We start from the raw sequence: 26,156 nt of genomic DNA on the forward strand, positions 1-26,156 counted from the left end.
AACTGCTGAGCTGTGAAGGAGAGCACACAAGCCAATTCCCTATTCGGGGAATGATACCCAGCTTGTGGGCTCTCCTCCACAGCTCAGCAGGTGTGATGACGTCAGCACATGGCACCTGCTGCTGGTAAATGGGGAAGCAGGGAGTTGACATTGCTGTATCTACATCCTCAGGATGAAGACTAAGGCTCCATTCACACGTCCGCAAATGGGTCCGCATTCGTTCCGCAATTTTGCGGAACGGGTGCGGACCCATTCATTTACTATGGGGACGGAATGGATGCGGACAGCACACAGTGTGCTGTCAGCATCCGCATTTGCGGAGAGCGGCCCCGATGTTCAGGTCCGCAGCTCCGCAAAAGATAGAGCATGTCCAGCTTGCGGACAAGAATAGGCATTTCTATAGGGCTGCGGGGCGGGTGTGTTGCGGATCCGCAACACACCACGGACGTGTGAATGGAGCCTAAGGCTTAAGCACACTACTGTTGGGTCCCCAATGCACGGAACGGCCGTGTCCATGAGCCCTAAGTCCCGGGACTATGAGACAACTGCTGAAATCCAGGACTGTCCCAATGGTTCCCCCATGGTTGGGAGGTAGGCAGGGGTGGTGCTGTTTTTTGGAAGAAAACAGCCATGTTTTACTAATCCTGGACAACCCCTTTCAGGACAGGGGTAGGCAACCTCCAGCAGTTGTGAAACTACAACTCCCAGCATGCATAATTGCTCTGCTCTTCTCAGAACTCCCATAGAAGTGCATGGAGCATGCTGGGAATTGTAGGTTGACAACAGCTGGAGTGCCGAAGATTGCTGACCCCTGTCCTAGGGAGGATATACTCAGTGTGCTGCCTCCTACTGCCCGTTTTCCGTAACGTCTCTCTCTCTGTCCCGTCCATGCAGGGCCACCATCCACCACAATACCCCCGCTATTAGAGAATATGGACCACACAAGCAGAAAGTCAACTGGAACGCAAGGCCACAATGTACCGGAAGTTGGGCCGGGAAAGTTAGAAAGCCCTTGGAACGCAAAACCGGAAATGGAGTGGAATACAAAGGAGGCTGCTTCCGGTCCGTGGAGAGGCGTGTGTGAGGGGCTGCCCGGGCTCTGTTTGTTTTCGCTGCCGGTAAACCTCCATTTTACAGGTGAGGGCTGCGGGCAGACACCTCATAGCGCTTTATGTGTCTGCGTAGGTGAACAATGGGAAGCCGGAGCTTTGCAGGGCATGCTGGGACCTGTAGTCTGCCTGACCGTCTACTTAGATTTGGGTTTAAAGGGACACTGCCTTAACAACTAGTCATTGTTATCCCCCTCCACTGTGACTGTCCCCAGGAGGCTGTCAGTAGAATCTGTACCCTACCATGGTATATCAGGGTCTCATATGCTTTTAGGATGACATTTTTTGCAGTGTATGTTTTATATCTCGATGATTTTATCCATATTAAATTAAATGTGCTGCCTGAGCCAAGATGAGCGGCCTTCACATTGACAGCAGCAGGAATCTAATGCCATGGAGGGGTCGGTGAGGTTGTGACTGCAGTGTAAAGCAGGCCGCCCCCTCCTGTGATGTACCCCCTTCTCTGCAGAGAAACCAGTATGTCAGTGTGACAGCGGCTGTCCTCTGGCTGCAGTGGTCTGTGGCGCCTCCTTGATGCTGTCACTTTCCCTCTCCCCATTTACATAGCTCAAGCTAAATAAAGAGTCTGCTGGGGGAAAACATGTTTGCATTTTTCCCCCTAAAAATTTGATTTAATTTTCTGATGATTGTTTCCTTTAAAGGGGTTGTCTAGGATTGTACAGATTATAAGAACAGCAAGGAAGTTGATTAAAAGAAAACAAAACCCTGTTCAATCCCCCCTGCACCAACGTGCCCACTTCCCTGCAGTGCTGATGTCACCTACATCCACAGCATGTGACTGCTGCAGCCAGTCACTCGCCTCACCGGTTCCATACCATACAAGCTAGCGTCATGGCTGAGGCCAGCGGTCACATGCTTGTAGTTGTCACTATACCAGGATTTGGTCCACGTTTAGTGTCATGATTCTCGATACAAAAACAATGCCTTGCCCAAAAAAAAAAAAAAACCTTCTATTTCACCTATAAAACTATGATAGAATCACTTACTGTTAAGGCCTTTTCTACACGAACGTTGTGTGCCAGTGGCCGTATTGGAGGTTCAGCAATACACGGGCACCGGCCGTGTGCACCCCACATCACGAATGTGGACCCGTTCACTTGAATGGGTCCACAGTCACGGAGATACGGATCGGAAGCACCACGGAGTGCTTCCGTGGTGTTTCTGTCCGTGCCTCCGCACCGCAAAAAAAATAGAACTTGTTCTATTTTTTTTGCGGTGCGGACTGATCACGGACCCATTCAAGTATAATGGGTCTTGATCCGTCCCAGCCGCCGCATGGACGTTGCCCGTGCAATGGAGACCACAAATTGCGGTCCCCAATGCACGGAACGGATGCTGAAAGTTTGTGTGCAAGAGGCCTAAGCCTCATGCATGCGGCAGTTGGCGCTTTGCGATCCACAAGGTACAGATACCGTCCGTGTGCGCACATTCCGCAGGCCCTATTATAGAAATGCATATTCTTGTCCGCCAAATGAACACGTGTTCTATAATATGCGGATTTGGACAGTACACGGATGAGATCTGTGTGAGGCTCGCATTTTTTGCTGCCCCATAGAAATAAATGGGTCTAGATGTGATTTACAGAGAATGCGGATTGGACGTGAGCCAAATATATGGTCATGTACATGATTGGGTGGCTCATTGAGGTTCAAAATTGAAAACACTATGTAGTTTATATTAAAGGGGTTTTCTGGAATTTTGATACTGGTGACCTGTCCTCCGGATAGGTCGTCAGTATCTGATCGGTGTGAGTCTGACACATGGGACCCCCGCCGATCAGCTGTTTGAGAAGGCAACAGCTGTGCTTGATATCGTGCTGAGACTCATTGAAATGAATGGAGCTGAGCTGTGATCCCAAGCACAGCCGCTATACCATGTACGGTGCTGTGCTCACAGGAGAGCATCTTCTCAAACAGCTGATTAGCGGACTGGAAACTTAAATTGGCCCTGGAAAAAAAAAACTAAAAGTGCCTCATGTTGTAGAGAAGAAGGCGGGGCCAGCAATACCGTAGTGCAGGACAAAATACCGCCCCAGCAGAACCATATACCACAGTGCAGCACAAAATACTGCCCTAGCAGAATTAGATACCACAGTGCAGCACAAAATACCGTCCTAGCAGAACCAAATACCACAGTGCAGAACCAAATACCACAGTGCAGTACAAAATACCGTCCTAGCAGAACCAAATACCACAGTGCAGTACAAAATACCGTCCTAGCAGAACCAAATACCACAGTGCATTACAAAATACCGTCCTAGCAGAACCAAATACCACAGTGCAGCACAAAATACCGTCCTAGCAGAACCAAATACCACAGTGCAGCACAAAATACCGTCCTAGCAGAACCAAATACCACAGTGCAGCACAAAATACCGTCCTAGCAGAACCAAATACCACAGTGCAGCACAAAATACCGTCCTAGCAGAACCAAATACCACAGTGCAGCACAAAATACCGTCCTAGCAGAACCAAATACCACAGTGCAGCACAAAATACCGTCCTAGCAGAACCAAATACCACAGTGCAGCACAAAATACCGTCCTAGCAGAACCAAATACCACAGTGCAGTACAAAATACCGTCCCAGCAGAACCAAATACCACAGTGCAGTACAAAATACCGTCCTAGCAGAACCAAATACCACAGTGCAGTACAAAATACCGTCCTAGCAGAACCAAATACCACAGTGCAGCACAAAATACCGTCCTAGCAGAACCAAATACCACAGTGCATTACAAAATACCGTCCTAGCAGAACCAAATACCACAGTGCAGCACAAAATACCGTCCTAGCAGAACCAAATACCACAGTGCAGCACAAAATACCGTCCTAGCAGAACCAAATACCACAGTGCAGCACAAAATACCGTCCTAGCAGAACCAAATACCACAGTGCAGCACAAAATACCGTCCTAGCAGAACCAAATACCACAGTGCAGCACAAAATACCGTCCTAGCAGAACCAAATACCACAGTGCAGCACAAAATACCGTCCTAGCAGAACCAAATACCACAGTGCAGTACAAAATACCGTCCCAGCAGAACCAAATACCACAGTGCAGTACAAAATACCGTCCTAGCAGAACCAAATACCACAGTGCAGTACAAAATACCGTCCTAGCAGAACCAAATACCACAGTGCAGCACAAAATACCGTCCTAGCAGAACCAAATACCACAGTGCATTACAAAATACCGTCCTAGCAGAACCAAATACCACAGTGCAGCACAAAATACCGTCCTAGCAGAACCAAATACCACAGTGCAGCACAAAATACCGTCCTAGCAGAACCAAATACCACAGTGCAGCACAAAATACCGTCCTAGCAGCACCAAATACCACAGTGCAGCACAAAATACCGTCCTAGCAGAACCAAATACCACAGTGCAGCACAAAATACCGTCCTAGCAGAACCAAATACCACAGTGCAGTACAAAATACCGTCCCAGCAGAACCAAATACCACAGTGCAGCACAAAATACTGCCTCTGGGAAACCAAATATTACAGTGCAGCACAAATTACTGCGGCCCGCCCCACGGTACGAAGCTCTATCATCGTCCTGAGGATGGGAATAACTGAATTTAGGAGGGGACCTGCGGCCACTGGTCAGGTGAATGAATAAGTGCCTGATGCTCCTATATTATGTACCTTGCTGATAGCCAAGAGGAGGGATTGAGTGGCTCCCTGGGAAATTTCCTTTAGGGTCTTTGTCCATTCCGCCTGTGTTGGCAGGGTTCCCTGGTGTCTGACCTAGGGGTGGGCGATATAAACGATATACGATATGAACCGTATGCACCATATAAATTCGGGCAACGATATAGATTTTGTCTGTATCGCGATAGATGACCATGGAGCGGTAGTCAATTGAAGAAGCTTCTCACTAACCGCTCCATGGCTTCCCGACTCTGCACCGCGCTGCACTGGCCAGGGCCTTGCGTGCACACATCGTCAGTGCGCTGGCTGACGCTGTGTGTGACGTCAGGTCCCTCCCAGTGCATGCTGGGAAGAAGACGTGGTCCGTCTCCTACGGACTCCATCAGCCAGCCGTGTACCATGCAGGAAAGGTAAGTATACCGGGGGAGGGGGGGGGGGGGGGGGGCTATGGCATGAGGCTGATGGCGCTGGCTGGGGGACATAGATGATTGAAAATAGCAATGGCAGCATGGGGCTGATGGCACTGGCTGGGGACATGATGATGGTGGCAATGGCATGGGGCTGATGGCGCTGGCTGGGGGACATGGATGATGGCCATGTAATTTGTATACATACACAAGAAAATAATATATCGTTATATCGCACATGCTTCAAATTATATCGCAGTGTAGATTTTAGGCCATATCGCCCAGCCCTAGCCTGACCCCCACCGATCAGATACTGATGACTGGAACGGACATATGGATGTGGACAGCACACTTTTTTTTGCAGCCCCATAGAAGTGAATGTGTCGGCATCTGACCAGCAAAAATGTGTATCAGATGCAGACAGAAAAAACAGTTGCGTGCATGAGCCCTAAGGAGGAGTGGCTGCATACAGCTCCTGTATGTTCCTCCAGTGCGGTTGTTCATTTACTAGGACACTACTGTGAGGTTGGTGGAATGTGAACAAAGACCTCTGCAGGATAGTAATCCTTACATTTATGTCCACATTTCACATCGTGACGCTTCATTTCAGCGAGCTCACCTCTTTGTGCATGCTTTCATCTGTACATACAGTTGTGTTCAAAATAATAGCAGTCAGACATCTCTAACATGATCAATCACTGTTTTTGGTAGAAATGATATTTCTACATGGCAAATAATTTACTAGCAGGTGTAGTAGAGTAATAGAAATCCAACAGACCCAACAGTCATGACATGCATGCTGCTGATTCTCTGCAATTCAATCACTTATTGAAAGGGGCATGTTCAAAATAATAGCAGTGTGGAGTTCAATGAGTGAGGTCATTCATTCTTTGAAAAACAGGTGGCAATTATTGCCCTTATTTTAGGAAGGAAGGCAGCAAATGTTGTACATGCTGGTTACACTGCATTTCTCTCTGAAATTCGGAGGAAAATGGGTCGTTCCAGACATTGTTCAGAAGAACAGCGTACCTTGATTAAAAAGTTGATTGGAGAGGGGAAAACATATAAAGAAGTGCAGAAAATGATAGGCTGCTCAGCTAAAATGATCGCGAATGTAGACGATCTATGTGCTCGCTGTGGGACACCCAATGCAGATCTTATCCATCTCATGTGGAACTGCCCGCGACTAAGACGATATTGGCTAGATGTGATAGCACTTATTGTGGATATATTTGAGGTCCATCTGGAGCCGTCTGCTCTAATGTGTATACTCAGTAGGGTTGTTGCGGGTATCGAAAAATCGATACCCAATCGATACTTTTTTACAAGTATCGATTCGGTACTGTGATTTGCACTTTTTCGATACTGGGCTGCGCAGCCCATTATCTCCTATGGCACAACATGGCGCTCCGCCAGAAAGACAGTGGAGAAGGCGGGAGAGAGAAGGCGGGAGAGAGAGAGGGAGGGAGAAGGAGGGAGGGATTCCCTCCCTCCTATGACGCTGCCGCCGCTGAGCCCAATGGAGTAAGCGGGCTCTGAAGATGCCTGCATCACTGCCACCAATGACTGTGCGTTTAATTAAAGGAGGAGGAGGGACGGGGGAGGTAATAAACTGCTGTGCCGTCTGACTCTGAGACTAGTGAGCGCTGAGTTCAGCGAATGACACCGGCGGCAGCGGAGCAGCCTCCTCCTCCGTCCTGAGTCACTCACACTTGTCTTGTGTGCTGCGCCGTCTAACTGAGACGAGTGAGCGCTGAGCTCAGCGAACGGCACCAGCGGCAGCAGAGCAGCCTCCTCCTCCGTCCTGACTCCTAACTGAGTTACTCACGTTTGTCTCGTGTGCTGCGCCGTCTGACTGAGACGAGTGAGCGTCAGCCCGAGCCCCAGAGTCAGTGAGACTGAAAAGCAGCCAGCCCAGCATAGCAGGTACCTAGCCTAGCCCACAGCCAGACCCAGTGCAAGAGTGATGATTAGCCTGCCTCAAAATAAAGGCAGGCAAAAACCATATCTATAAGGAAGACAGCCAGCAAGATTTGGGGTTAATGTGACTCATTAACCCCAATCTTGCCACTACCCATGTTTTAAACATGATGGGGGGTCACTTATTTTTAATGTCAGGCTGGGCGCATGCTTTTGGAGTCTTTGGAATGGACCCCATGTGCCTCACATTAAGAGTAAGTGACCCCCAAAGTACCATCTAAGGCTACTTTCACACTTGCGTTTGAACGGATCCGATCATATTAATGCAGACGGAGGCTCCGTTCAGTACGGATCCGTCTGCATTAATAACTTAGAAAAATTTCTAAGTGCGACTGCGAAAGTAGCCTGAGCGGATCCGTTCAGACTTTCAATGTAAAGTCAATGAGGGACGGATCCGCTTGAAGATTGAGCCATTGCCCGGTATCGCATTGCCGGCACCCTGCCCCTGACAGGGAGCTGCGATCAGCGGCAGTTAACTGCCGCTGATCTGCTAGTACCCGCCTCCTGTATAAAGGGGTAAAATCATTGGTGGTGCAGTGTGCCCCCCCCCCCCTCAATCCCCCCATCCCATTAAAATCATTGGTGGCACAGTGCGCCGGCCCCTCTCAACCCTCCAGTATTAAAATCATTGGTGGCAGTGGCCACAGGGACCTCTCCACTCCCCCTCATTGGTGGTGCAGTGGCAGCTTCTGATCGGAGCCCCAGCTGTGTAAGCCTGGGGCTCCGATCGGTTACCATGGCAGCCAGGACGCTACAGAAGCCCTGGTTGCCATGGTAACATCCCTGATGCTGTGTGCACAAAGCACAGAGCAGCAGGGACAGTGTGGAGTCCTATTCACCCTGATAGAGATCTATCAGGGTGAATAGGAAAAGGGATGAAAGATCCCAGGTTCTAGCCCCTAAGGGGGGAAATAGTTATTAAATAAAAAGTGAAAAAAAAAAAAACACTAAAATATGAAGTATAAATCACCCCCCTTTTCCCAATTTCACATATAAAATATATAAATAAACATATTACATCGCCACGTCAGAAAAGTCCAAACTATTAAAATATAAAAAAAAAATCTAGGTGGTGAATGCCGGAACAGAAAAAATAAAATAAAAACTGCGCGATTCGCCATTTTTAAAAATGAGGAATGCACGTGGCTTTTTTTGTTTATTTTTTTCGCGTGGTATCGAATGGTATCGAGTATCGCAATACTTTTTCATGGTATCGAAACCGAATCAAAAATTTGGTATCGCAACAACTCTAATACTCAGTATAGTTAAGACACTCCCAATAGTGGCAGAACTGGAAATTGCAGTGAGGCGCATTTTATACACCGCTAGGAAATTGATTGCATACTATTGGACTGCTCCGCATCCTCCGAAAGTGGCAGAATTGGTGGACCGTGTACACAACTGGGTGAAATTAGAAAGTTTTGTATATCAGAAAAGGGGCAACAATAAGAAATTTGATAAGATCTGGTACCCCTGGACTCATCACTATACTCTGGTATTATAGGGCTGACTTGTTACGTTTCAGAATAATGGGAGTAGATAGACTTGTCGATTGGGTCTGACAGGGTATGGTGCTGTATTGTACTGTATTAAGCTAAGATGTATCTATATTCGGCAAGATGCACCCTTTTTCTGTACTGCCTTCTCTTTTACTTTTACTGAACGATTCCAGTCAGATTTTTTCTTCTACCTGTGGAAAATCGGACCTTACTAGCGGAATGCTCCTTTCTATCTGAAATCGTATGCCGTAGGATAATGCTTGCATCTCTTAGACCCTAAGAGACTGTATATTTTGGATACATAACCAGGCCTGGACGGGATGGCCCTCGGATGCGTTGCAGTGCACTATACACCAAATGGACACCCAAGAAACGTAAAGAATGGACTTTATTCATATCAGTGTCTATATTTTTTTTTTGGGGAGGGGTTGGGGGGTTGATACAGGGGTTGCTTGCCTCTGTACAGTTTTTGAAAATGTACTAAGAAAAATTAGCTGAATAAAAAAAAAAAAAAAGATCTCAAATGCTTTAAAATGGCAACAAAAACCTGAAAGACGTGGAAGAAAGTGAAAAACTACCATTCAAATGGATAGAAGAATAGCCAAAATGGCAAGGACTCAGCCAACAATCAGCTCCAGGAAGATCAAAAAAGGTATAAAGTTACCTGTGAGTACTGTTACCTGTACTCTGTTACCTAGAGTACTGTTACAATTAGAAGACGCCTATGTGAAGCCAAGCTATCTGCAAGAAGCCCCCGCAAAGTCCTACTGTTGAAGAAAAGACATGTGCTGAAGAGGTTACAATTTGCCAAAGAGCACATAGACTGGCCTAAAGAGACATTTTGTGGACTGATGAAAGTAAGATTGTTCTTTTTGGGTCTAGTGGCCGGAGACCGTTTGTCAGACGACCCCCAAACACTGAATTCAAGCCACAGTACACTGTGAAGACAGTGAAGCATGGTGGAGCAAGCATCATGATATGGGGATGTTTCTCATACTAAGGTGTTGGGCCTATTTATCGCATACCAGGGATCATGGATCAGTTTGAATACATCAGAATACTTGAAGAGGTCATGCTGCCTTATGCTGAAGAGGAAATGCCCTTCAAATGAGTGTTCCAACAAGACAACGACCCCAAACACACCAGTAAACGTGCAACATCTTGGTTCCAGACCAACAAGATTGGCGTTATGGAGTGGTCAGCCCAATCCCCAGATCTTAATCCAATAGAAAACTTGTGGGGTGACATCAAAAATGTTGTTTCTGAGACAAAACCAAGAAATAGAGAAGAACTGTGGAATGTAGTCCAATCATCCTGGGCTGGAATACCTGTTCACAGGGGCCAGAAGTTGGTTGACTCCATGCAACACAGATGTCCAGCAGTTCTCAGAAACAGCGGTTATACAACTAAATATTAAAGGGCTTCTGTCACCCCACTAAAGTCATTATTTTTTTTTGGGCTAGTTAAATTATTTATACTGCGATTATATGAAAATATAATGGTTTGTCTTACTTTGATCCAGCAGTTTCTTCTAAAAACAAAGTTTTATAATATGTAAATTCGGTATCTACCAGCAAGGAGGGCGTCTACTTGCTGGTAGCTGCTGCAGAAAACCGCCCCCTCGCCGTGTTGATTGACAGGGCCAGCCGGGATCTCCTCCTCCGGCCAGCCCTGTCGGCATTTCAAAAATCGCGCGCCTGTGTTCATTCGGCGCAGGCGCTCTGAGATGAGGAGGCTCGTCTCCTCAGCACTCCCTCAGTGCGCCTGCGCCGATGACGTCTTCTATTTCGGTGATGTCATCAGCGCAGGCGCACTGAGGGAGTTCTGAGGAGGCGAGCCTCCTCATCTCAGAGCGCCTGCGCCGAATGAACACAGGCGCGCGATTTTTGAAATGCCGACAGGGCTGGCCGGAGGAGGAGATCCCGGCTGGCCCTGTCAATCAACACGACGAGGGGGCGGTTTTCTGCAGCTGCTACCAGCAAGTAGACGCCCTACTTGCTGGTAGAGACCGAATTTACATATTATAAAACTTCGTTTTTAGAAGAAACTGCTGGAACAAAGTAAGTAACACAATTATATTTTCATAGATCGCAATATAACTAATTTAACTAGCCCAAAAAAAAATATCACTTTATTGGGGTGACAGAAGCCCTTTAAGTGATTCAAAGGTAAGCAAAATCTTCAAACATTTTTCAGTTTATATAGTGAATGTTTGAGTTTGTAAAGAAGAATACAAACACTGGTATTTTTTTTGAACAGTCTAATATTCACTTTTCTTCAATTTATTTAGAGGAACAACACAAATTTGATACATTTTTCTTCATGTTTTGATTTGGAATAGAATGTGTAGTGTTCCCAATGCATTTGTGTGTATGGAAATAAAAGCTATTAGAAGGATTTTGAGCTTTATTCACTTTTTTAAACACACTGCCATTATTTTGAACACAACTGTATGAAGGTTTTTGAATTTGTTGGATATCATCTTCTATAGCACAGATAAGACTTCAGGTCACTGTTCCACCTGCGTATATGCCCTAAAACTTCAAACATACGTTTGCAGGTCCAGATGAAAGGCCCCCAAATTCTGGAGAAAGACATGATGAGGTGTAAGATTCAAAATGTTAGGTCCGTGCTGATGGGTGCAGTGACAGTGCTGGCTGGTGGAAGGAGGGTTGGATGAGAAAATGGAATGAATATATGACAGCTAGGCTCACAAGACATGCCTCTAAGCAAGTTTTGAGGATGGGGAATCTTTTTTTTTTTTTTTTTTTGTATCCAGTTTGTACTTGATAAAAGATAAAGTTATACCAAGTATTAGTTTAACTTTGATGTTTCTTCCAAAACATCTTATTCCCAAATCTGTATGTACCTTATTATGGCCATCTCAGACTAATGGGCATTAGGTTCTTGGGATGGGATGCATTCCCTATGGATCTTCTTTAGGTTTGATGTGTCCTGTTGTCAGTTTAATGCCCAACACTGACTGCTGTCTCCTGAGTGACATGAGTAGAATATTATGACCACGTCGGTAGCATTGTCCTCACAAGTGATAGTTTAGTTGCTGGATTTACTCTCGAAGGCTTCCTCATGTAGCTGATAGCCCGTCCACCTGCAGTGGCCAATTCAAAATTGTGCAGCCATTGGTCACCATTGGTGGGATTTTGCATGTAAGCTGCCCTGTATAAACCCAGAATTTTATTGGGTGGTGCAGACAGAAGATTAAAGTACAATATAGATCAGTGATGGCTAACATCTGGCACTCCAGCTGTGGTGAAACTACGACTACCAGCATGCTCCATTCATTTCTATGGAGTTCTGAGAAAAGCCAAGCAAGTGGGAGTTATAGTTTTACCACAGCTAGTGTGTCGGAGGTTAGCCATCACAGATATAGATGAATAAAGTTAGAGTAGCTGCATGTATTCATTAATAAGTACTAACCTTTTCACCCTTGTAGGATGCCATCCTGTATCGTTAAAGGATGTTCCTTCAGCTGGAAGAAGAAGGATCCCACCATCACCATCCATGCCTTTCCAAGGAGCAAGGAGATGATCAAGGCCTGGCTAATGCAGACAGGTCAAGATTTCGGGGACATTGATGCATTCACAGATAAAGTATTTGAAGGAAAGAAGACAGACGCATTTCGCATTTGCTCTCAGCATTTTACCCCAGATTCTTATACTAATGAGGGAATGAGGAAGAGCCTGAAGAAGGACGCCCTCCCAACAGTGTTTAACTGCATTGTGCAGGCGACCACTACAGTAAAGAAGATACAGAAAAAAAAAGGTTAAATCTTTTTGGAAGCCTTATGTGTTTCTACTGAATTCTTTGCGGTTAGTCATTTGGCCAATGAGTGATGGGGTTCTAGAGCAGTTGGGTGGCGGACAGAATTTGAGAATAACTTTTGTGTCTCGCTTGATACATTTGGCTTTACAGAATTATAGATGAAGTGTAATTTACATGTGTAATTTTATTATTTTTCTTTAGCGTTGCCTTATAAGGTCACCATATTGGGTGTGAACTAATCTCACCATTCATTCTGTAGAACGTCCTCCTCGCCCCAAGAGTGCCAAGAAGATCCGAAGTCGAATGACTCAGAGGATATTAAATATCACCTTGGAGATCATCTACCTGTTAACCGGAGAGGTGAGGGTTTCTGAGAATGATGTCACATGTTCATACTCTAATAATGAAATGGGTGCTGTACACTCATGTAGAATGGACACTACTAGTTAAAGGGGTTATCTAGCCATGTCATTTAAATGTTATATTCAACTTACTGATCCCATGTTGCTCCCTCCCTGTGCCCTCTTTACTTCCTGCTCCATGGGTGACGCCCCAACACAAGGACCATGATAGCCATGACCTGTCAACAACACTGAGGTCACCACTGCAGCCAGTCACATGTTAGGACATCATTGCTGGAGCGGGAAGTACAGAGATCAGCAGCAGACCCAGAAAGCATCAGAATAGTAGGGGCGAAGGATCAGTATGCAAAGTGTGAGTTCTTAAATATTTTATAACATTCCAAGCAGTTTTATACATGTCTGGACAACTTCTAAATTGCTTAGCAGTAATTTCTGAAAATGCTCACAGTGTTAGGTGGAGTGACTCAATTAACCACCTCCGGACCGCCTAACGCAGGATCGCGTTCCGGAGGTGGCAGCGCTGCGCACAGTCACGCATATACGCGTCATCTCGCGAGACGCGAGATTTCCTGTGAACGCGCGCACACAGGCGCGCGCGCTCACAGGAACGGAAGGTAAGAGAGTTGATCTCCAGCCTGCCAGCGGCGATCGTTCGCTGGCAGGCTGGAGATGTGTTTTTTTTAACCCCTAACAGGTATATTAGACGCTGTTTTGATAACAGCGTCTAATATACCTGCTACCTGGTCCTCTGGTGGTCCCCTTTGTTTGGATCGACCACCAGAGGACACAGGTAGCTCAGTAAAGTAGCACCAAGCACCACTACACTACACTACACCCCCCCCCCCCCCATCACTTATTAACCCCTTATTAGCCCCTGATCACCCCTAATCACCCCTGATCACCCCATATAGACTCCCTGATCACCCCCCTGTCATTGATTACCCCCCTGTCATTGATCAACCCCCTGTAAAGCTCCATTCAGACGTCCGCATGATTTTTACGGATCCACTGATAGATGGATCGGATCCGCAAAACGCATCCGGACGTCTGAATGAAGCCTTACAGGGGCATGATCAATGACTGTGGTGATCACCCCATATAGACTCCCTGATCACCCCCCTGTCATTGATTACCCCCCTGTCATTGATTACCCCCCTGTAAAGCTCCATTCAGATGTCCGCATGATTTTTACGGATGCACTGATACATGGATCGGATCCGCAAAACGCATCCGGTCGTCTGAATGAAGCCTTACAGGGGCATGATCAATGACTGTGGTGATCACCCCCCTGTCATTGATTACCCCCCTGTAAAGCTCCATTCAGATGTCCGCATGATTTTTACGGATGCACTGATAGATGGATCGGATCCGCAAAACGCATCCGGACGTCTGAATGAAGCCTTACAGGGGCATGATCAATGACTGTGGTGATCACCCCATATAGACTCCCTGATCACCCCCCTGTCATTGATTACCCCCCTGTCATTGATTACCCCCCTGTAAAGCTCCATTCAGATGTCCGCATGATTTTTACGGATGCACTGATAGATGGATCGGATCCGCAAAACGCATCCGGACGTCTGAATGAAGCCTTACAGGGGCATGATCAATGACTGTGGTGATCACCCCATATAGACTCCCTGATCACCCCCCTGTAAAGCTCCATTCAGATGTCCGCATGATTTTTACGGATGCACTGATACATGGATCGGATCCGCAAAACGCATCCGGTCGTCTGAATGAAGCCTTACAGGGGCATGATCAATGACTGTGGTGATCACCCCCCTGTCATTGATTACCCCCCTGTAAAGCTCCATTCAGATGTCCGCATGATTTTTACGGATGCACTGATAGATGGATCCGATCCGCAAAACGCATCCGGACGTCTGAATGAAGCCTTACAGGGGCATGATCAATGACTGTGGTGATCACCCCATATAGACTCCCTGATCACCCCCCTGTCATTGATCACCCCCCTGTCATTGATTACCCCCCTGTAAAGCTCCATTCAGATGTCCGCATGATTTTTACGGATGCACTGATAGATGGATCGGATCCGCAAAACGCATCCGGACGTCTGAATGAAGCCTTACACGGGCGTGATCAATGACTGTGGTTATCACCCCATATAGACTCCCTGATCACCCCCCTGTCATTGATCACCCCCCTGTCATTGATCACCCCCCTGTCATTGATCACCCCCCTGTCATTGATCACCCCCCTGTCATTTATCACCCCCCTGTCATTTAGCACCCCTCTGTAAGGCTCCATTCAGATATTTTTTTGGCCCAAGTTAGCAGAATTTTATTTTTTTTTTCTTACAAAGTCTCATATTCCACTAACTTGTGTCAAAAAATAAAATCTCACATGAACTCACCATACCCCTCACGGAATCCAAATGCGTAAAATTTTTTAGACATTTATATTCCAGACTTCTTCTCACGCTTTAGGGCCCCTAGAATGCCAGGGCAGTATAAATACCCCACATGTGACCCCATTTCGGAAAGAAGACACCCCCAGGTATTCCGTGAGGGGCATATTGAGTCCATGAAAGATTGAAATTTTTGTCCCAAGTTAGCGGAACGGGAGACTTTGTGAGAAAAAAATTAAAAATATCAATTTCCGCTAACTTGTGCCAAAAAAAAAAAATTTCTATGAACTCGCCATGCCCCTCATTGAATACCTTGGGGTGTCTTCTTTCCAAAATGGGGTCACATGTGGGGTATTTATACTGCCCTGGCATTCTAGGGGCCCCAAAGCGTGAGAAGAAGTCTGGTATCCAAATGTCTAAAAATGCCCTCCTAAAAGGAATTTGGGCACCTTTGCGCATCTAGGCTGCAAAAAAGTGTCACACATCTGGTATCGCCGTACTCAGGAGAAGTTGGGGAATGTGTTTTGGGGTGTCATTTTACATATACCCATGCTGGGTGAGAGAAATATCTTGGTCAAATGCCAACTTTGTATAAAAAAATGGGAAAAGTTGTCTTTTGCCAAGATATTTATCTCACCCAGCATGGGTATATGTAAAAAGACACCCCAAAACACATTCCTCAACTTCTCCTGAATACAGAGATACCAGATGTGTGACACTTTTTTGCAGCCTAGGTGGGCAAAGGGGCCCACATTCCAAAGAGCACCTTTCGGATTTCACAGGTCATTTACCTACTTACCACACATTTGGGCCCCTAGAATGCCAGGGCAGTATAACTACCACACAAGTGACCCCATTTTGGAAAGAAGAGACCCCAAGGTATTCGCTGATGGGCATAGTGAGTTCATGGAAGTTTTTATTTTTTGTCACAAGTTTGTGGAATATGAGACTTTGTATGGAAAAAAAAATAAAAAAAAAAAATCATCATTTTCCACTAACTTGTGACAAAAAATAAAAAATTCTAGGAACTCGCCATGCCCCTCACGGAATACCTTGGGGTGTCTTCTTTCCAAAATGGGGTCACTTGTGGGGTAGTTATACTGCCCTGGTATTCTAGGGGCCCAAATGTGTGGTAAGGAGTTTGAAATCAAATTCAGGAAAAAATGAGGAGTGAAATCCGAAAGGTGCTCTTTGGAATATGGGCCCCTTTGCCCACCTAGGCTGCAAAAAAGTGTCACACATCTGGTATCCCCGTACTCAGGAGAAGTTGAGGAATGTGTTTTGGGGTGTCTTTTTACATATACCCATGCTGGGTGAGATAAATATCTTGGTCAAATGACAACTTTGTATAAAAAAATGGGAAAAGTTGTCTTTTGCCAAGATATTTCTCTCACCCAGCATGGGTATATATAAAATGACACCCCAAAACACATTCCCCACCTTCTCCTGAGTACGGAGATACCAGATGTGTGACACTTTTTTGCAGCCTAGGTGGGCAAAGGGGCCCATATTCCAAAGAGCACCTTTCGGATTTCACAGGTCATTTTTTACAGAATTTGATTTCAAACTCCTTACCACACATTTGGGCCCCTAGAATGCCAGGGCAGTATAACTACCCCACAAGTGACCCCATTTTGGAAAGAAGAGACCCCAAGGTATTCGCTGATGGGCATAGTGAGTTCATAGAAGTTTTTATTTTTTGTCACAAGTTAGTGGAATATGAGACTTTGTAAGGAAAAAAAAAAAAAATCATCATTTTCCGCTAACTTGTGACAAAAAATAAAAAGTTCTATGAACTCACTATGCCCATCAGCGAATACCTTAGGGTGTGTACTTTCAGAAATGGGGTCATTTGTGGGGTGTTTGTACTGTCTGGGCATTGTAGAACCTCAGGAAACATGACAGGTGCTCAGAAAGTCAGAGCTGCTTCAAAAAGCGGAAATTCACATTTTTGTACCATAGTTTGTAAACGCTATAACTTTTACCCAAACCATTTTTTTTTTACCCAAACATTTTTTTTTTATCAAAGACATGTAGAACTATAAATTTAGAGCAAAATTTCTATATGGATGTCGTTTTTTTTGCAAAATTTTACAACTGAAAGTGAAAAATGTCATTTTTTTGCAAAAAAATCGTTAAATTTCGATTAATAACAAAAAAAGTAAAAATGTCAGCAGCAATGAAATACCACCAAATGAAAGCTCTATTAGTGAGAAGAAAAGGAGGTAAAATTCATTTGGGTGGTAAGTTGCATGACCGAGCAATAAACGGTGAAAGTAGTGTAGGTCAGAAGTGTAAAAAGTGGCCTGGTCTTTCAGGGTGTTTAAGCACTGGGGGCTGAGGTGGTTAAAGGGGTTGTCTGAGTTATCCTAAAATAAGTGTAACTCTGCAAAATACCTTAAAATATAACATTGAAATCCTGTACTCACCTGTTTCTTCACCACCATTCCCTGCACCGCTGGTCCTTCTCTCATTGTTTGCATACAATGATTCAGTGGTAATGTAGAGGTGTACAGCACAAGACCACTGAGGACAGTAACTGGTTGCAGCAGTCGCATGCTGCTGCTCACAGAACAAGGTGAGTTTAGGATAAAGCCTTGTGCACACGACTGTATTTTTCATCTGTGAGCTATTTTTGTGCAGATAGCTCACTGAACCATTCATTTGTATGGGTCCGTACTGGGAACAAGGATAGCCCTTTCTATCGATGGGATTGGGAAAAATGCAGAATGCCCATGGACAATAAACTTATTTTGCAGATCTGTTTTTTGCGGACCACGACCATGTGCATGAAGACTAACTTGGACAGTCAGTCCCTTTAAAGTCTAAGATGTTGGTTCGCCTTCATAGCTTGGTCATATAGTTGGTGATTATGTTGTTTTCTGTTCTACCTAGGATTACACTGTTGTAAAGTCTCGTAAGCGTGCTAAAATGAGGGAATTGGGAAAATTGGATTTGTCCCAAACCCCAACAAAAATGACGCCACCTGCTCCCTCCCACAGCAATGAGGAAAACAATGATCGCAGGATTCTAGAACTTGCCTACAAGATCATCCAGCTGCTGAATGGAGAGGTGAGCGCAGATGGGAATGCTGGAACTTTATACATTGATACCAATGGTGATGGCTGTATCATAGGTTAGGTTCTGGTAACGTTATGCCATGCCTTTTTTTTCTAGGAGGGAGACTATTTAGAAGGACATCATGACTTTTACGCAGACATGTTGAATAATGAGCAGTCATTCAGATCTCATGGTAAGAATTGTTATCATACAACCTTTAACAAGCTAGTGGCTTTATCCGTTGCATTATCGGGGATCATATTCATATTTTTTACTCATTGGATGCATGGGTCATAAATGAAATTATTAAAAATGTAACTTTGCCTTCTTCTGAATTAAAGTACCACAGAGGAGCTGTAATGTTGGCTTCTACTGGAGGACTGTCATCTCATAACTTATTGCTATTGTTTTTTACGTGTCCTGTTCAACCAAATTCCCTCCTTTCTTCATCAGATGACACATACTCATGCCAACTGGATTCTATGTTTTATTATGCAAGTCCATTGTGTATCTTTGAGATTTTGTAGATTTGAAAGCCTCAGAAGACTATGGACAGATTTTTCATATCTAAAGGGGCCTTTTATGCTGGTCAAGGATCAGGACAATTATCGGGAACGAACTTTCCCATGAATAATCCTTACCGATAACTGCCCTGTGTAAAGGTGGTACCGGTCACCAGGCGAACAAATAAAATGCTCGTTTGTCGGTTTACACAGGGTCATGAAAGATGCAATCACCTGACAAAGAAAGCATTTTCTCATTTGTCAGATGATAGGATGATTGCACCTTTAAGACAGGCAATTATATGGAATGAGCATTCATAGGAATGTTTGTTACCGACACGTGTTGTAATCCTAGGCCTATGTGAAAGGGCCTTTGTATCCATTATCTTAAAGGGGCTTTCTGAGTGTTCAATATTAATGGCCTGAGGATAGGTCATCAATATAGGAGTCTTGGGAACTCCTTTATGCTAATGGAGGATGATGTTCCAAAAGAGGTATAAACCATAAAAGCATTAAAGATTGTCACTTTTCCATCAAAAGCTAAAGGAGTTTATCTACCTTTTAGATATTGATGATCTTCCCTCTGGATAGGTCACACCAGAGGAAACAGATTTCTTTTGTTTTTTTGGAAAGCGCTATTTTGCATACCTTTTCCCAGAGGAGCATTGTGTGGCCTATAAGACTCCTTATGCCTACTACAGTAGATGCTCTTCGTAAAGAGAATTAGTTCCCCCCAGATCTCAGAAGATCACAAATGTTGTTCCTCCTCCTCCTCACTTTTAGGATTTTTTAAATATAGATAGGAATATGGAAGATTTAAAAAATACATAAAACCTGATTTTAACAGGTCATTTTCTGATGACACTTTTCCTTTAAAGGGAACCTGTCACCAGGAATTTGGATATAGAGCCGAGGACATGGGTTTCTAGATGGCCGCTAGCACATCCACAATACCCAGTCCCCAAAGCTCTGTGTGCTTTTATTGTGTAAAATAAAACTATTTGATACATATGCAAATTAACCTGAGATAAGTCCTGTCCCTGACTCATCTCGCATACAGGACTCATCTCAGGTTAATTTGCATATCTATCAAATCTTTTTTTTACACAATAAAAGCACACAGAGCTATGGGGACTGGGTATTGCGGATGTGCTAGCGGCCATCTAGAAACCCATGTCCTCGGCTCTATACACAAAATCCTGGTGACAGGTTCCCTTTAAAGGGGTTTCCAGCATTAGAAAAAAAAGGTTTGATTTAATTTGCTTCTAGGAACAGTGCCACTCTTGTCCATGGGCATATCCAGTATTGCAGCTCCCCCCATTGCATTATTGGGGCTGAGCCACAAGACCAAGAACTTCCCATCGACAAGAGTGGCACTGTTTTTGAGCAGAGAATTGTACCAGTTTTTCGAGCCATGGACAAATGTTTTAATGTTTAGATTTGCAGTAACTCATGTTCAAGAATTTTCTGGTTATAATTGTTTTCCTTCCCACAGAGATATCTGAGCGGGACCTTGTTATATATACGTCTGACAGCAAGGAGGAGTCTATGCTTTATGAGGAAGGAGCATTCATGGACACCTCCATTTATACTCCCGGTGGCCATCAGCCATATATGTCTGCACATGATCCTGATGAATCCATCTCACCAGAAGACGAAGGGGATCTGACAGACACTGACATTACATGTACTCTTGTTAAGGAGGAGCCAGAATCCTGTGATGAGGAAAATCTGTCAGACTCTGATGGCTGGACATACACAGATTCATCCTCCCATGTTAACGAAGGCAAAGGCAACACATCAGGTAGGGGTGCTTCTGAACCTTCTGGTCATAAAGAGCAAGATTCGTCTGATGCTGAGGAGCAAACATCAAATCAGCTACTAAAACAATCTGCTGATGAATCCATCTCGCCTAAGGACAAACATCTAAATACTAAATCTAGTGAGGAACAGTCTGGAAAAGGTGATATGGGGAAAAAAAAGGCTCATGCAAAAGAAAAAGTTCACTGTGAAGAAGATGACATTGAGTACACAATAGTTCATATTAAAGATAACTCGAGCTCTGAAGAAGACCTATCTTCCAGTGAAGAGTTCAAGGATGACGACATGCAGGAAGACGATATTGTATCAGTAAATCTCACCCATCAAGGTGGAACTGTAAATAATGTGAACTGCTCTCCGGAGGATTCGATGAAGACCTATCAATGCGTCGGATGTCAGAAGCACTTTACTGCCAAGGCAGATCTTCAGACACATCAGACAATCCATAAAACGTTCCAAAAGAGCATTTGTCCCGAATGTGGGAAAACTTTCCTGTGCACTTCAGCTCTCATCACACACCGGCAGAGTCACACAGGAGAGAAGCCGTTCTCATGTACTGTTTGCGGCAAATTGTTCGGACAGCAGTCACAGCTTAAGACACACGAGCGAATACATACAGATGAGAAACCTTTCTCGTGTTCGGTCTGCGGCAAATGTTTTAGGTGTAGGTCCCACCTTATATCACATGCAAGAATTCACAAGGAAGAAACCGTTTCTGTTGTCTAAAAAAGTTGGCTGGGGTTTACAGATTTAACTCCACCTGCATTTTATGTTTGAACACTACATGTTCTAGATCATGCAGTGGTTAAGGTCCTGCCAGTGTTGGTCTAGCAATCACCGTTAGTGGTGGTTATCTGTGACAGGTAGTGTGGTTGTCACTTCCCCTCCACCACAGAGAAAGAGAGGAGATCTTAAAGAGTTGTCCACGAAGGCTAGAAACCTGAATATCTTATGTTGGATTACTCTTTAATACACATATCATGTTTGAGATATTTCCGTAGCTATATAATAAGCTTATTTTAACAGAATATTTGAAAATAGATACGTTTTAACAACTTTTTTTTAGTGACAATTCACATTGAAATTGTATTAGAGTAGCACCAACCAAAACTGAAAATTCAGAGTTATTCACAGTGCTCCACTTTAATTGTTAGACTTAGGATACATCCACACGACTGTGATGCCGCCATGCTTGTGTTGCGGTCTGCAAACTGCGGGTCCGCAAAACACGGGCACAGGCCATGTGAATGTCGCATCCCGGTGCAGACCCATTGCCTTCAATGGGCCCACAATCCTCAAGATACGGTGAAAGATGGGACATGTCCTATCTTTTGTGACGTAGAGGCACGGACCCGGAAGCCTACAGTTCCCATCTTTCATGTATTTTGCGGATCGTGGACCAATTGAAGGCAATGAGTCCGCGCCGTGATACAGCGTTACCACAGCCAGTGCCCTTGTTTTACAGACCCACGGTTTGCGGTCCACAAAATTTGTGCGGTGGCAGCGTGGTCATGTGAATGTACCCTTACCCCTTGGGGTCCAGACCAGGAACTGGGAGAACTGAGGTGCTTTTTCCATGGCCTTATTCAAGACGAATGGAGTTAAACGAATTGCCCCCTGTTCTTTAGGACACATAGGGGAAAATTTATTTTCTAGCTTGACATTTACCTCTTCTGTTCTGTGGATTGGCATTACAATGATTCAAGCATTCACTACACTCTATAGAGGAAATAAAGTAAATTAGCTCTTTACGCACTGACTTCCTTGTGGTGTGCACACAACGACCAATATGAAGAAGCAGAGCTGCAATGTAGAGTATGGAGGAGGGGCAGAGACTAGTAGAGATCAGCAGCCTGACAAATAAAGACAAAGGTTTCTGACTGTCATAGGCTGTGACAAAGATCAGTCTCTGATCATAGATGTGTCATAATCTGCCAGTGCTGAAGAAAATAAATGGCAAGTAGGCATTACCCAAAGACCACATCTGACCCCAGTTTTCATGGTTTGTTTCATTGCCTTCCAGTGTCTGAAGTATATGACCGGAATGAGATGGGATATTGTAGATAACAAGTTAAAAAAATCAGTCTGTCTCTTTGAATCTCGTCAGCTGGCGACTCATGTGTAACACTTATCTCTGACATCCTGACCTCATAAACACTCTCTTTATAGCTCAATTCTTGATCACCTCAAACTGATGAGAATATGGCTTAAATAAGTGTTTGTTAGGTCAGAGTTAAGAGGTAAATATGAGCCGTCAGCTGAGGGGATTCAAATGAACGGCTGAACATTTTTAATAAAGACCAATTAAAAGTGAAAAATGATAATAAATAAAATGATATATTATATAATTTATACATATATTAATGGTTACTTTAAGTTAAAAAAAAACATTGTTTTATTACGGCTGCGTTCAAATCTGCTGGCGTTCACCAGATGCGGCATTGTCACATCCAACAGCCGGATCCCTATTGACTAAAATGGGATCTGGCGGTGATTCGACCGCTTTCTGGCATAAATGCTGGGTTTGAGCCGGCATATCAGACTGCTGGATCATCTCCATCATACATTTTCAGCCCTCCGCTATGCAGCCTTTGCTAATGCGGAATTGTCCCTTCCAGTAATACATGTCCCTGCTGTGGGTCATCCCTCTCTGTACTTTAAATCATCTGTCTCTCTGTGTTAATAGAAGATGTCACTATTGAGGTAACAACAGCCCAGAGCAATGTTCTGTTGGATCCATCAGAAGCAGCATAATAGTCAGCTATGTAAAAGAGTTGTACAGACTCCACTGCAGCAAAATGGAGTCTGCTGTGATATTTGGAAAGTCACAGTGCTGGTCACATAACACGGCTGAGGATCAGAAGGGAGGTTATAACTCACAAATACAGTCTCTGGTAAGAAGATTACCTTCACTACAGTTTACATCTGGTACCTTTCTAACAATTCAGAGAATAAAACTTTGTGGGAGTGCTTCTTTAACCTGTTGGGGACACAGGGCGTACCTGTACGCCCTAACGTCCTGGTACTTAAGGACACAGGGCATACTGGTACGTCCTGTGTAGTTCCGATCACCGACGGGCGGTGATCGGAACTGGGTGCCTTCTGAAATCAATCAGCAGGCACCCTGGGTCAATGCCGAGGGGGAGTCCTGTGACCCCCCGTATCGGCGATCGCTGCAAACCGCAGGTCAATTCAGACCTGCGATTTGCAGCGCTTTGGGAAGCGGGGATCAGAAACTTCAAAATGCCTTATTTTAATGTTTAACCCCCCGTCAGTCGTTTATTTTAACCCTATCCATGCCGCGGTCCGTAGGGAATTTTTTTTACTCCATTTTACCAGTGTCATGAAGTACAATATGTGACGAAAAAACAATCTCAGAATGGCCTGGATAAGTAAAAGCGTTTTAAAGTTATCACCACATAAAGTGACACTGGTCAGATTTGCAAAAAATGGCCTGGTCCTTAAGGTGAAAATGAGCCCGATCCCTAAGGGGTTAAGGTAGCAATTTCTGAGATGGTTATTGGCAGTATTTCCATTCTAGAAGTAGCTTTGTTTAGGAATATGTTGTAGGTTATTATAATTATTTAATATTTTGACTCAAGTTATTAAAACCATTATTGGCTGAATTTTCTCTGAAGCTTTATTTTTTAACTGATTGTATTGTTGTCAGAAGTTGCTTGTATGTACTTGTAGTTCATCACATACTTTGAGCTTTGCCTTTTTGGGTGGGGAGGGGGAGCACAGTAGTCCATTTGTTGTTTCCTTGAGTTTGGTAGACCTTATATTTTCAAAAATATGACATTACGTTATTGCTTTTATTATTTTTTATTTGCTTTACACCATCTGTCACAGGTTTTATCTGATGGCAGCATTAAAGGGGTTTTCCAAGACTTTAATACAGATCCATCCTCTGGATAGGTCATCAATATGATGGGGGACACCTGGGACCCCCAACAAACAGCTGTTTGAGAAGGCAGTGGTGCTCCTGTGAGCGCCGCAGCTTTCTCACAGCTTTTCCTAGGCCAGTGACGACACGTTCATCTGTCCCGTGGCCTAGACGCAGCTCAGCCCCATAGATGTGAATAGGGCTGAGCGCGATACCAAGCATGACGCTGTGTTTGGTAAGCTCACAGAAGCGCCGCTGCCTGCTCAAACAGCTGATCAGTGGGGGTCCCTCACCGATCAGATACTGATGACCTATCCTGAGGATAGGTCATCAGTATTAAAATCTCAGAAGACCCTGAGCAAAATCCAGGGTCACTTTCTTGAACTGACCCAGTTGTTCTGCTAAAATCATCAGTATTGAGCAGCTAAGCTCTGGAGTCTGCTCAATCCCGGGAATCCTCACAAGCTCCTGTCGCTCCTGCCCCTCTGCTGCTGATTGACATCTATTTTACTATAAGAACCAGCAGTGGGTTGGGAGGGGTAGCACGATTCTTGGTAAAGAGGGAGGAGGGACACTCTCCTCAGAATCACTCTGTGAACATAGTAGAGAGTAGATCCTTCATGGGCTGAAAAGTGAACCCTGCATTTTGCTCAGGATCTTTGTTACCTGTTTATGCTGCCCTCAGATAGGTAACAGATTCCTTTTAAAGATGGTATGTTACCATAGAAGACTTTCTTTAAAGGGTGTGGACACCTGTGACATGGTAAAAATTATTATAATAATTATATATATATTTTTACACATGGCAGTGGTTATGTTGCGTGAAAAGAAGTTTCAATCCCTCTCCCCAGCTACATGCTGGTATATCTAAGGGTACTTTCACACTAGCGTTTTTCTTTTCCGGCATAGAGTTCCGTCACAGGGGCCCTATACCGGAAAAGAACTGATCAGGCATATCCCCATGCATTCTGAATAGAGAGCAATCCGTTCAGGATGTATCAGGATGTCTTCAGTTCAGTCATTTTGACTGATCAGGCAAAAGATAAAACCGTAGCATGCTACGGTTTTATCTCCGGCGAAAAAAACTGAAGACTTGCCTGAATGCTGGATCCGGCATTTTTCCCCATAGGAATGTATTAGTGCCGGATCCGACATTCAAAATGCCGGATCAGTCCTTCCGGCCTGCACATGCGCAGACCGCTAAAAATGTGAAAAAAGATACAAGACGGGTCTGTCTGTCCGCATGACAAGCGGAGAGATGGATGCATTCTTGCAATGCATTTGTGAGACGGATCCGCATCCGGATGCGTCTCACAAATGCTTTCAGTCACATCCAGATCGGCAGATCCGGCAGGCATTTCCGACGACGGAACTGCTTGCCGGATCACACTGCCGCAAGTGTGAAAATAGCCTTAGACACTATCACTAGCCGACACTATCAGTTCTATGTCAGACGCATCAGCAGTGCAAGCTATGCGTAGAACAGGGATCAGCAACCTTCAGCACTCTAGCTGTGAAACTACAACTCCCACTATGCATTCTTCCGCTTTGGTTCTTTTAACTCCCATGGAAGTGAAAGGAGGATTCTGGGAGTTGTAGTTTCCAAACAGCAGGAGTGCCGGAGATTGCTGATCCTTGGTATAGAAGCTGCACACCCTTTACAGCATGTCGGGGATATAAAGCAAAAGGCTTTATATAA

The 26,156-nt window shown here is 44.7% G+C and overlaps 1 protein-coding gene across 1 annotated transcript; it reads left to right on the forward strand.

Annotated features, from left to right (window-relative positions):
* The first annotated feature begins 890 nt into the window (after positions 1 to 890).
* LOC120985993 (oocyte zinc finger protein XlCOF29-like) lies at positions 891 to 22,887 on the forward strand. Its single transcript, XM_040414255.1, has 6 exons — positions 891 to 1,137; positions 12,126 to 12,454; positions 12,714 to 12,814; positions 18,083 to 18,259; positions 18,365 to 18,440; positions 20,246 to 22,887. Exons 2-6 carry the CDS (start codon positions 12,127 to 12,129, stop codon positions 21,295 to 21,297), a joined length of 1,734 nt encoding a protein of 577 aa, XP_040270189.1. The 5' UTR covers positions 891 to 1,137; position 12,126; the 3' UTR covers positions 21,298 to 22,887.
* The last annotated feature ends 3,269 nt before the right edge of the window (positions 22,888 to 26,156 follow it).

This window comes from Bufo bufo, chromosome 1, assembly GCF_905171765.1.
Source record: "Bufo bufo chromosome 1, aBufBuf1.1, whole genome shotgun sequence".
Taxonomy (NCBI): domain Eukaryota; kingdom Metazoa; phylum Chordata; class Amphibia; order Anura; family Bufonidae; genus Bufo; species Bufo bufo.

Bases quoted from the DNA above. Each gene is read 5' to 3' on its own strand.
- LOC120985993 (XM_040414255.1), top strand. From the start codon at position 12,127: ATGCCATCCTGTATCGTTAAAGGATGTTCCTTCAGCTGGAAGAAGAAG. The intron at 18,260-18,364 runs GTGAGCGCAGAT...TTTTTTTTCTAG, and splicing joins TCCAGCTGCTGAATGGAGAG to GAGGGAGACTATTTAGAAGG. The intron at 18,441-20,245 runs GTAAGAATTGTT...TCCTTCCCACAG, and splicing joins GCAGTCATTCAGATCTCATG to AGATATCTGAGCGGGACCTT.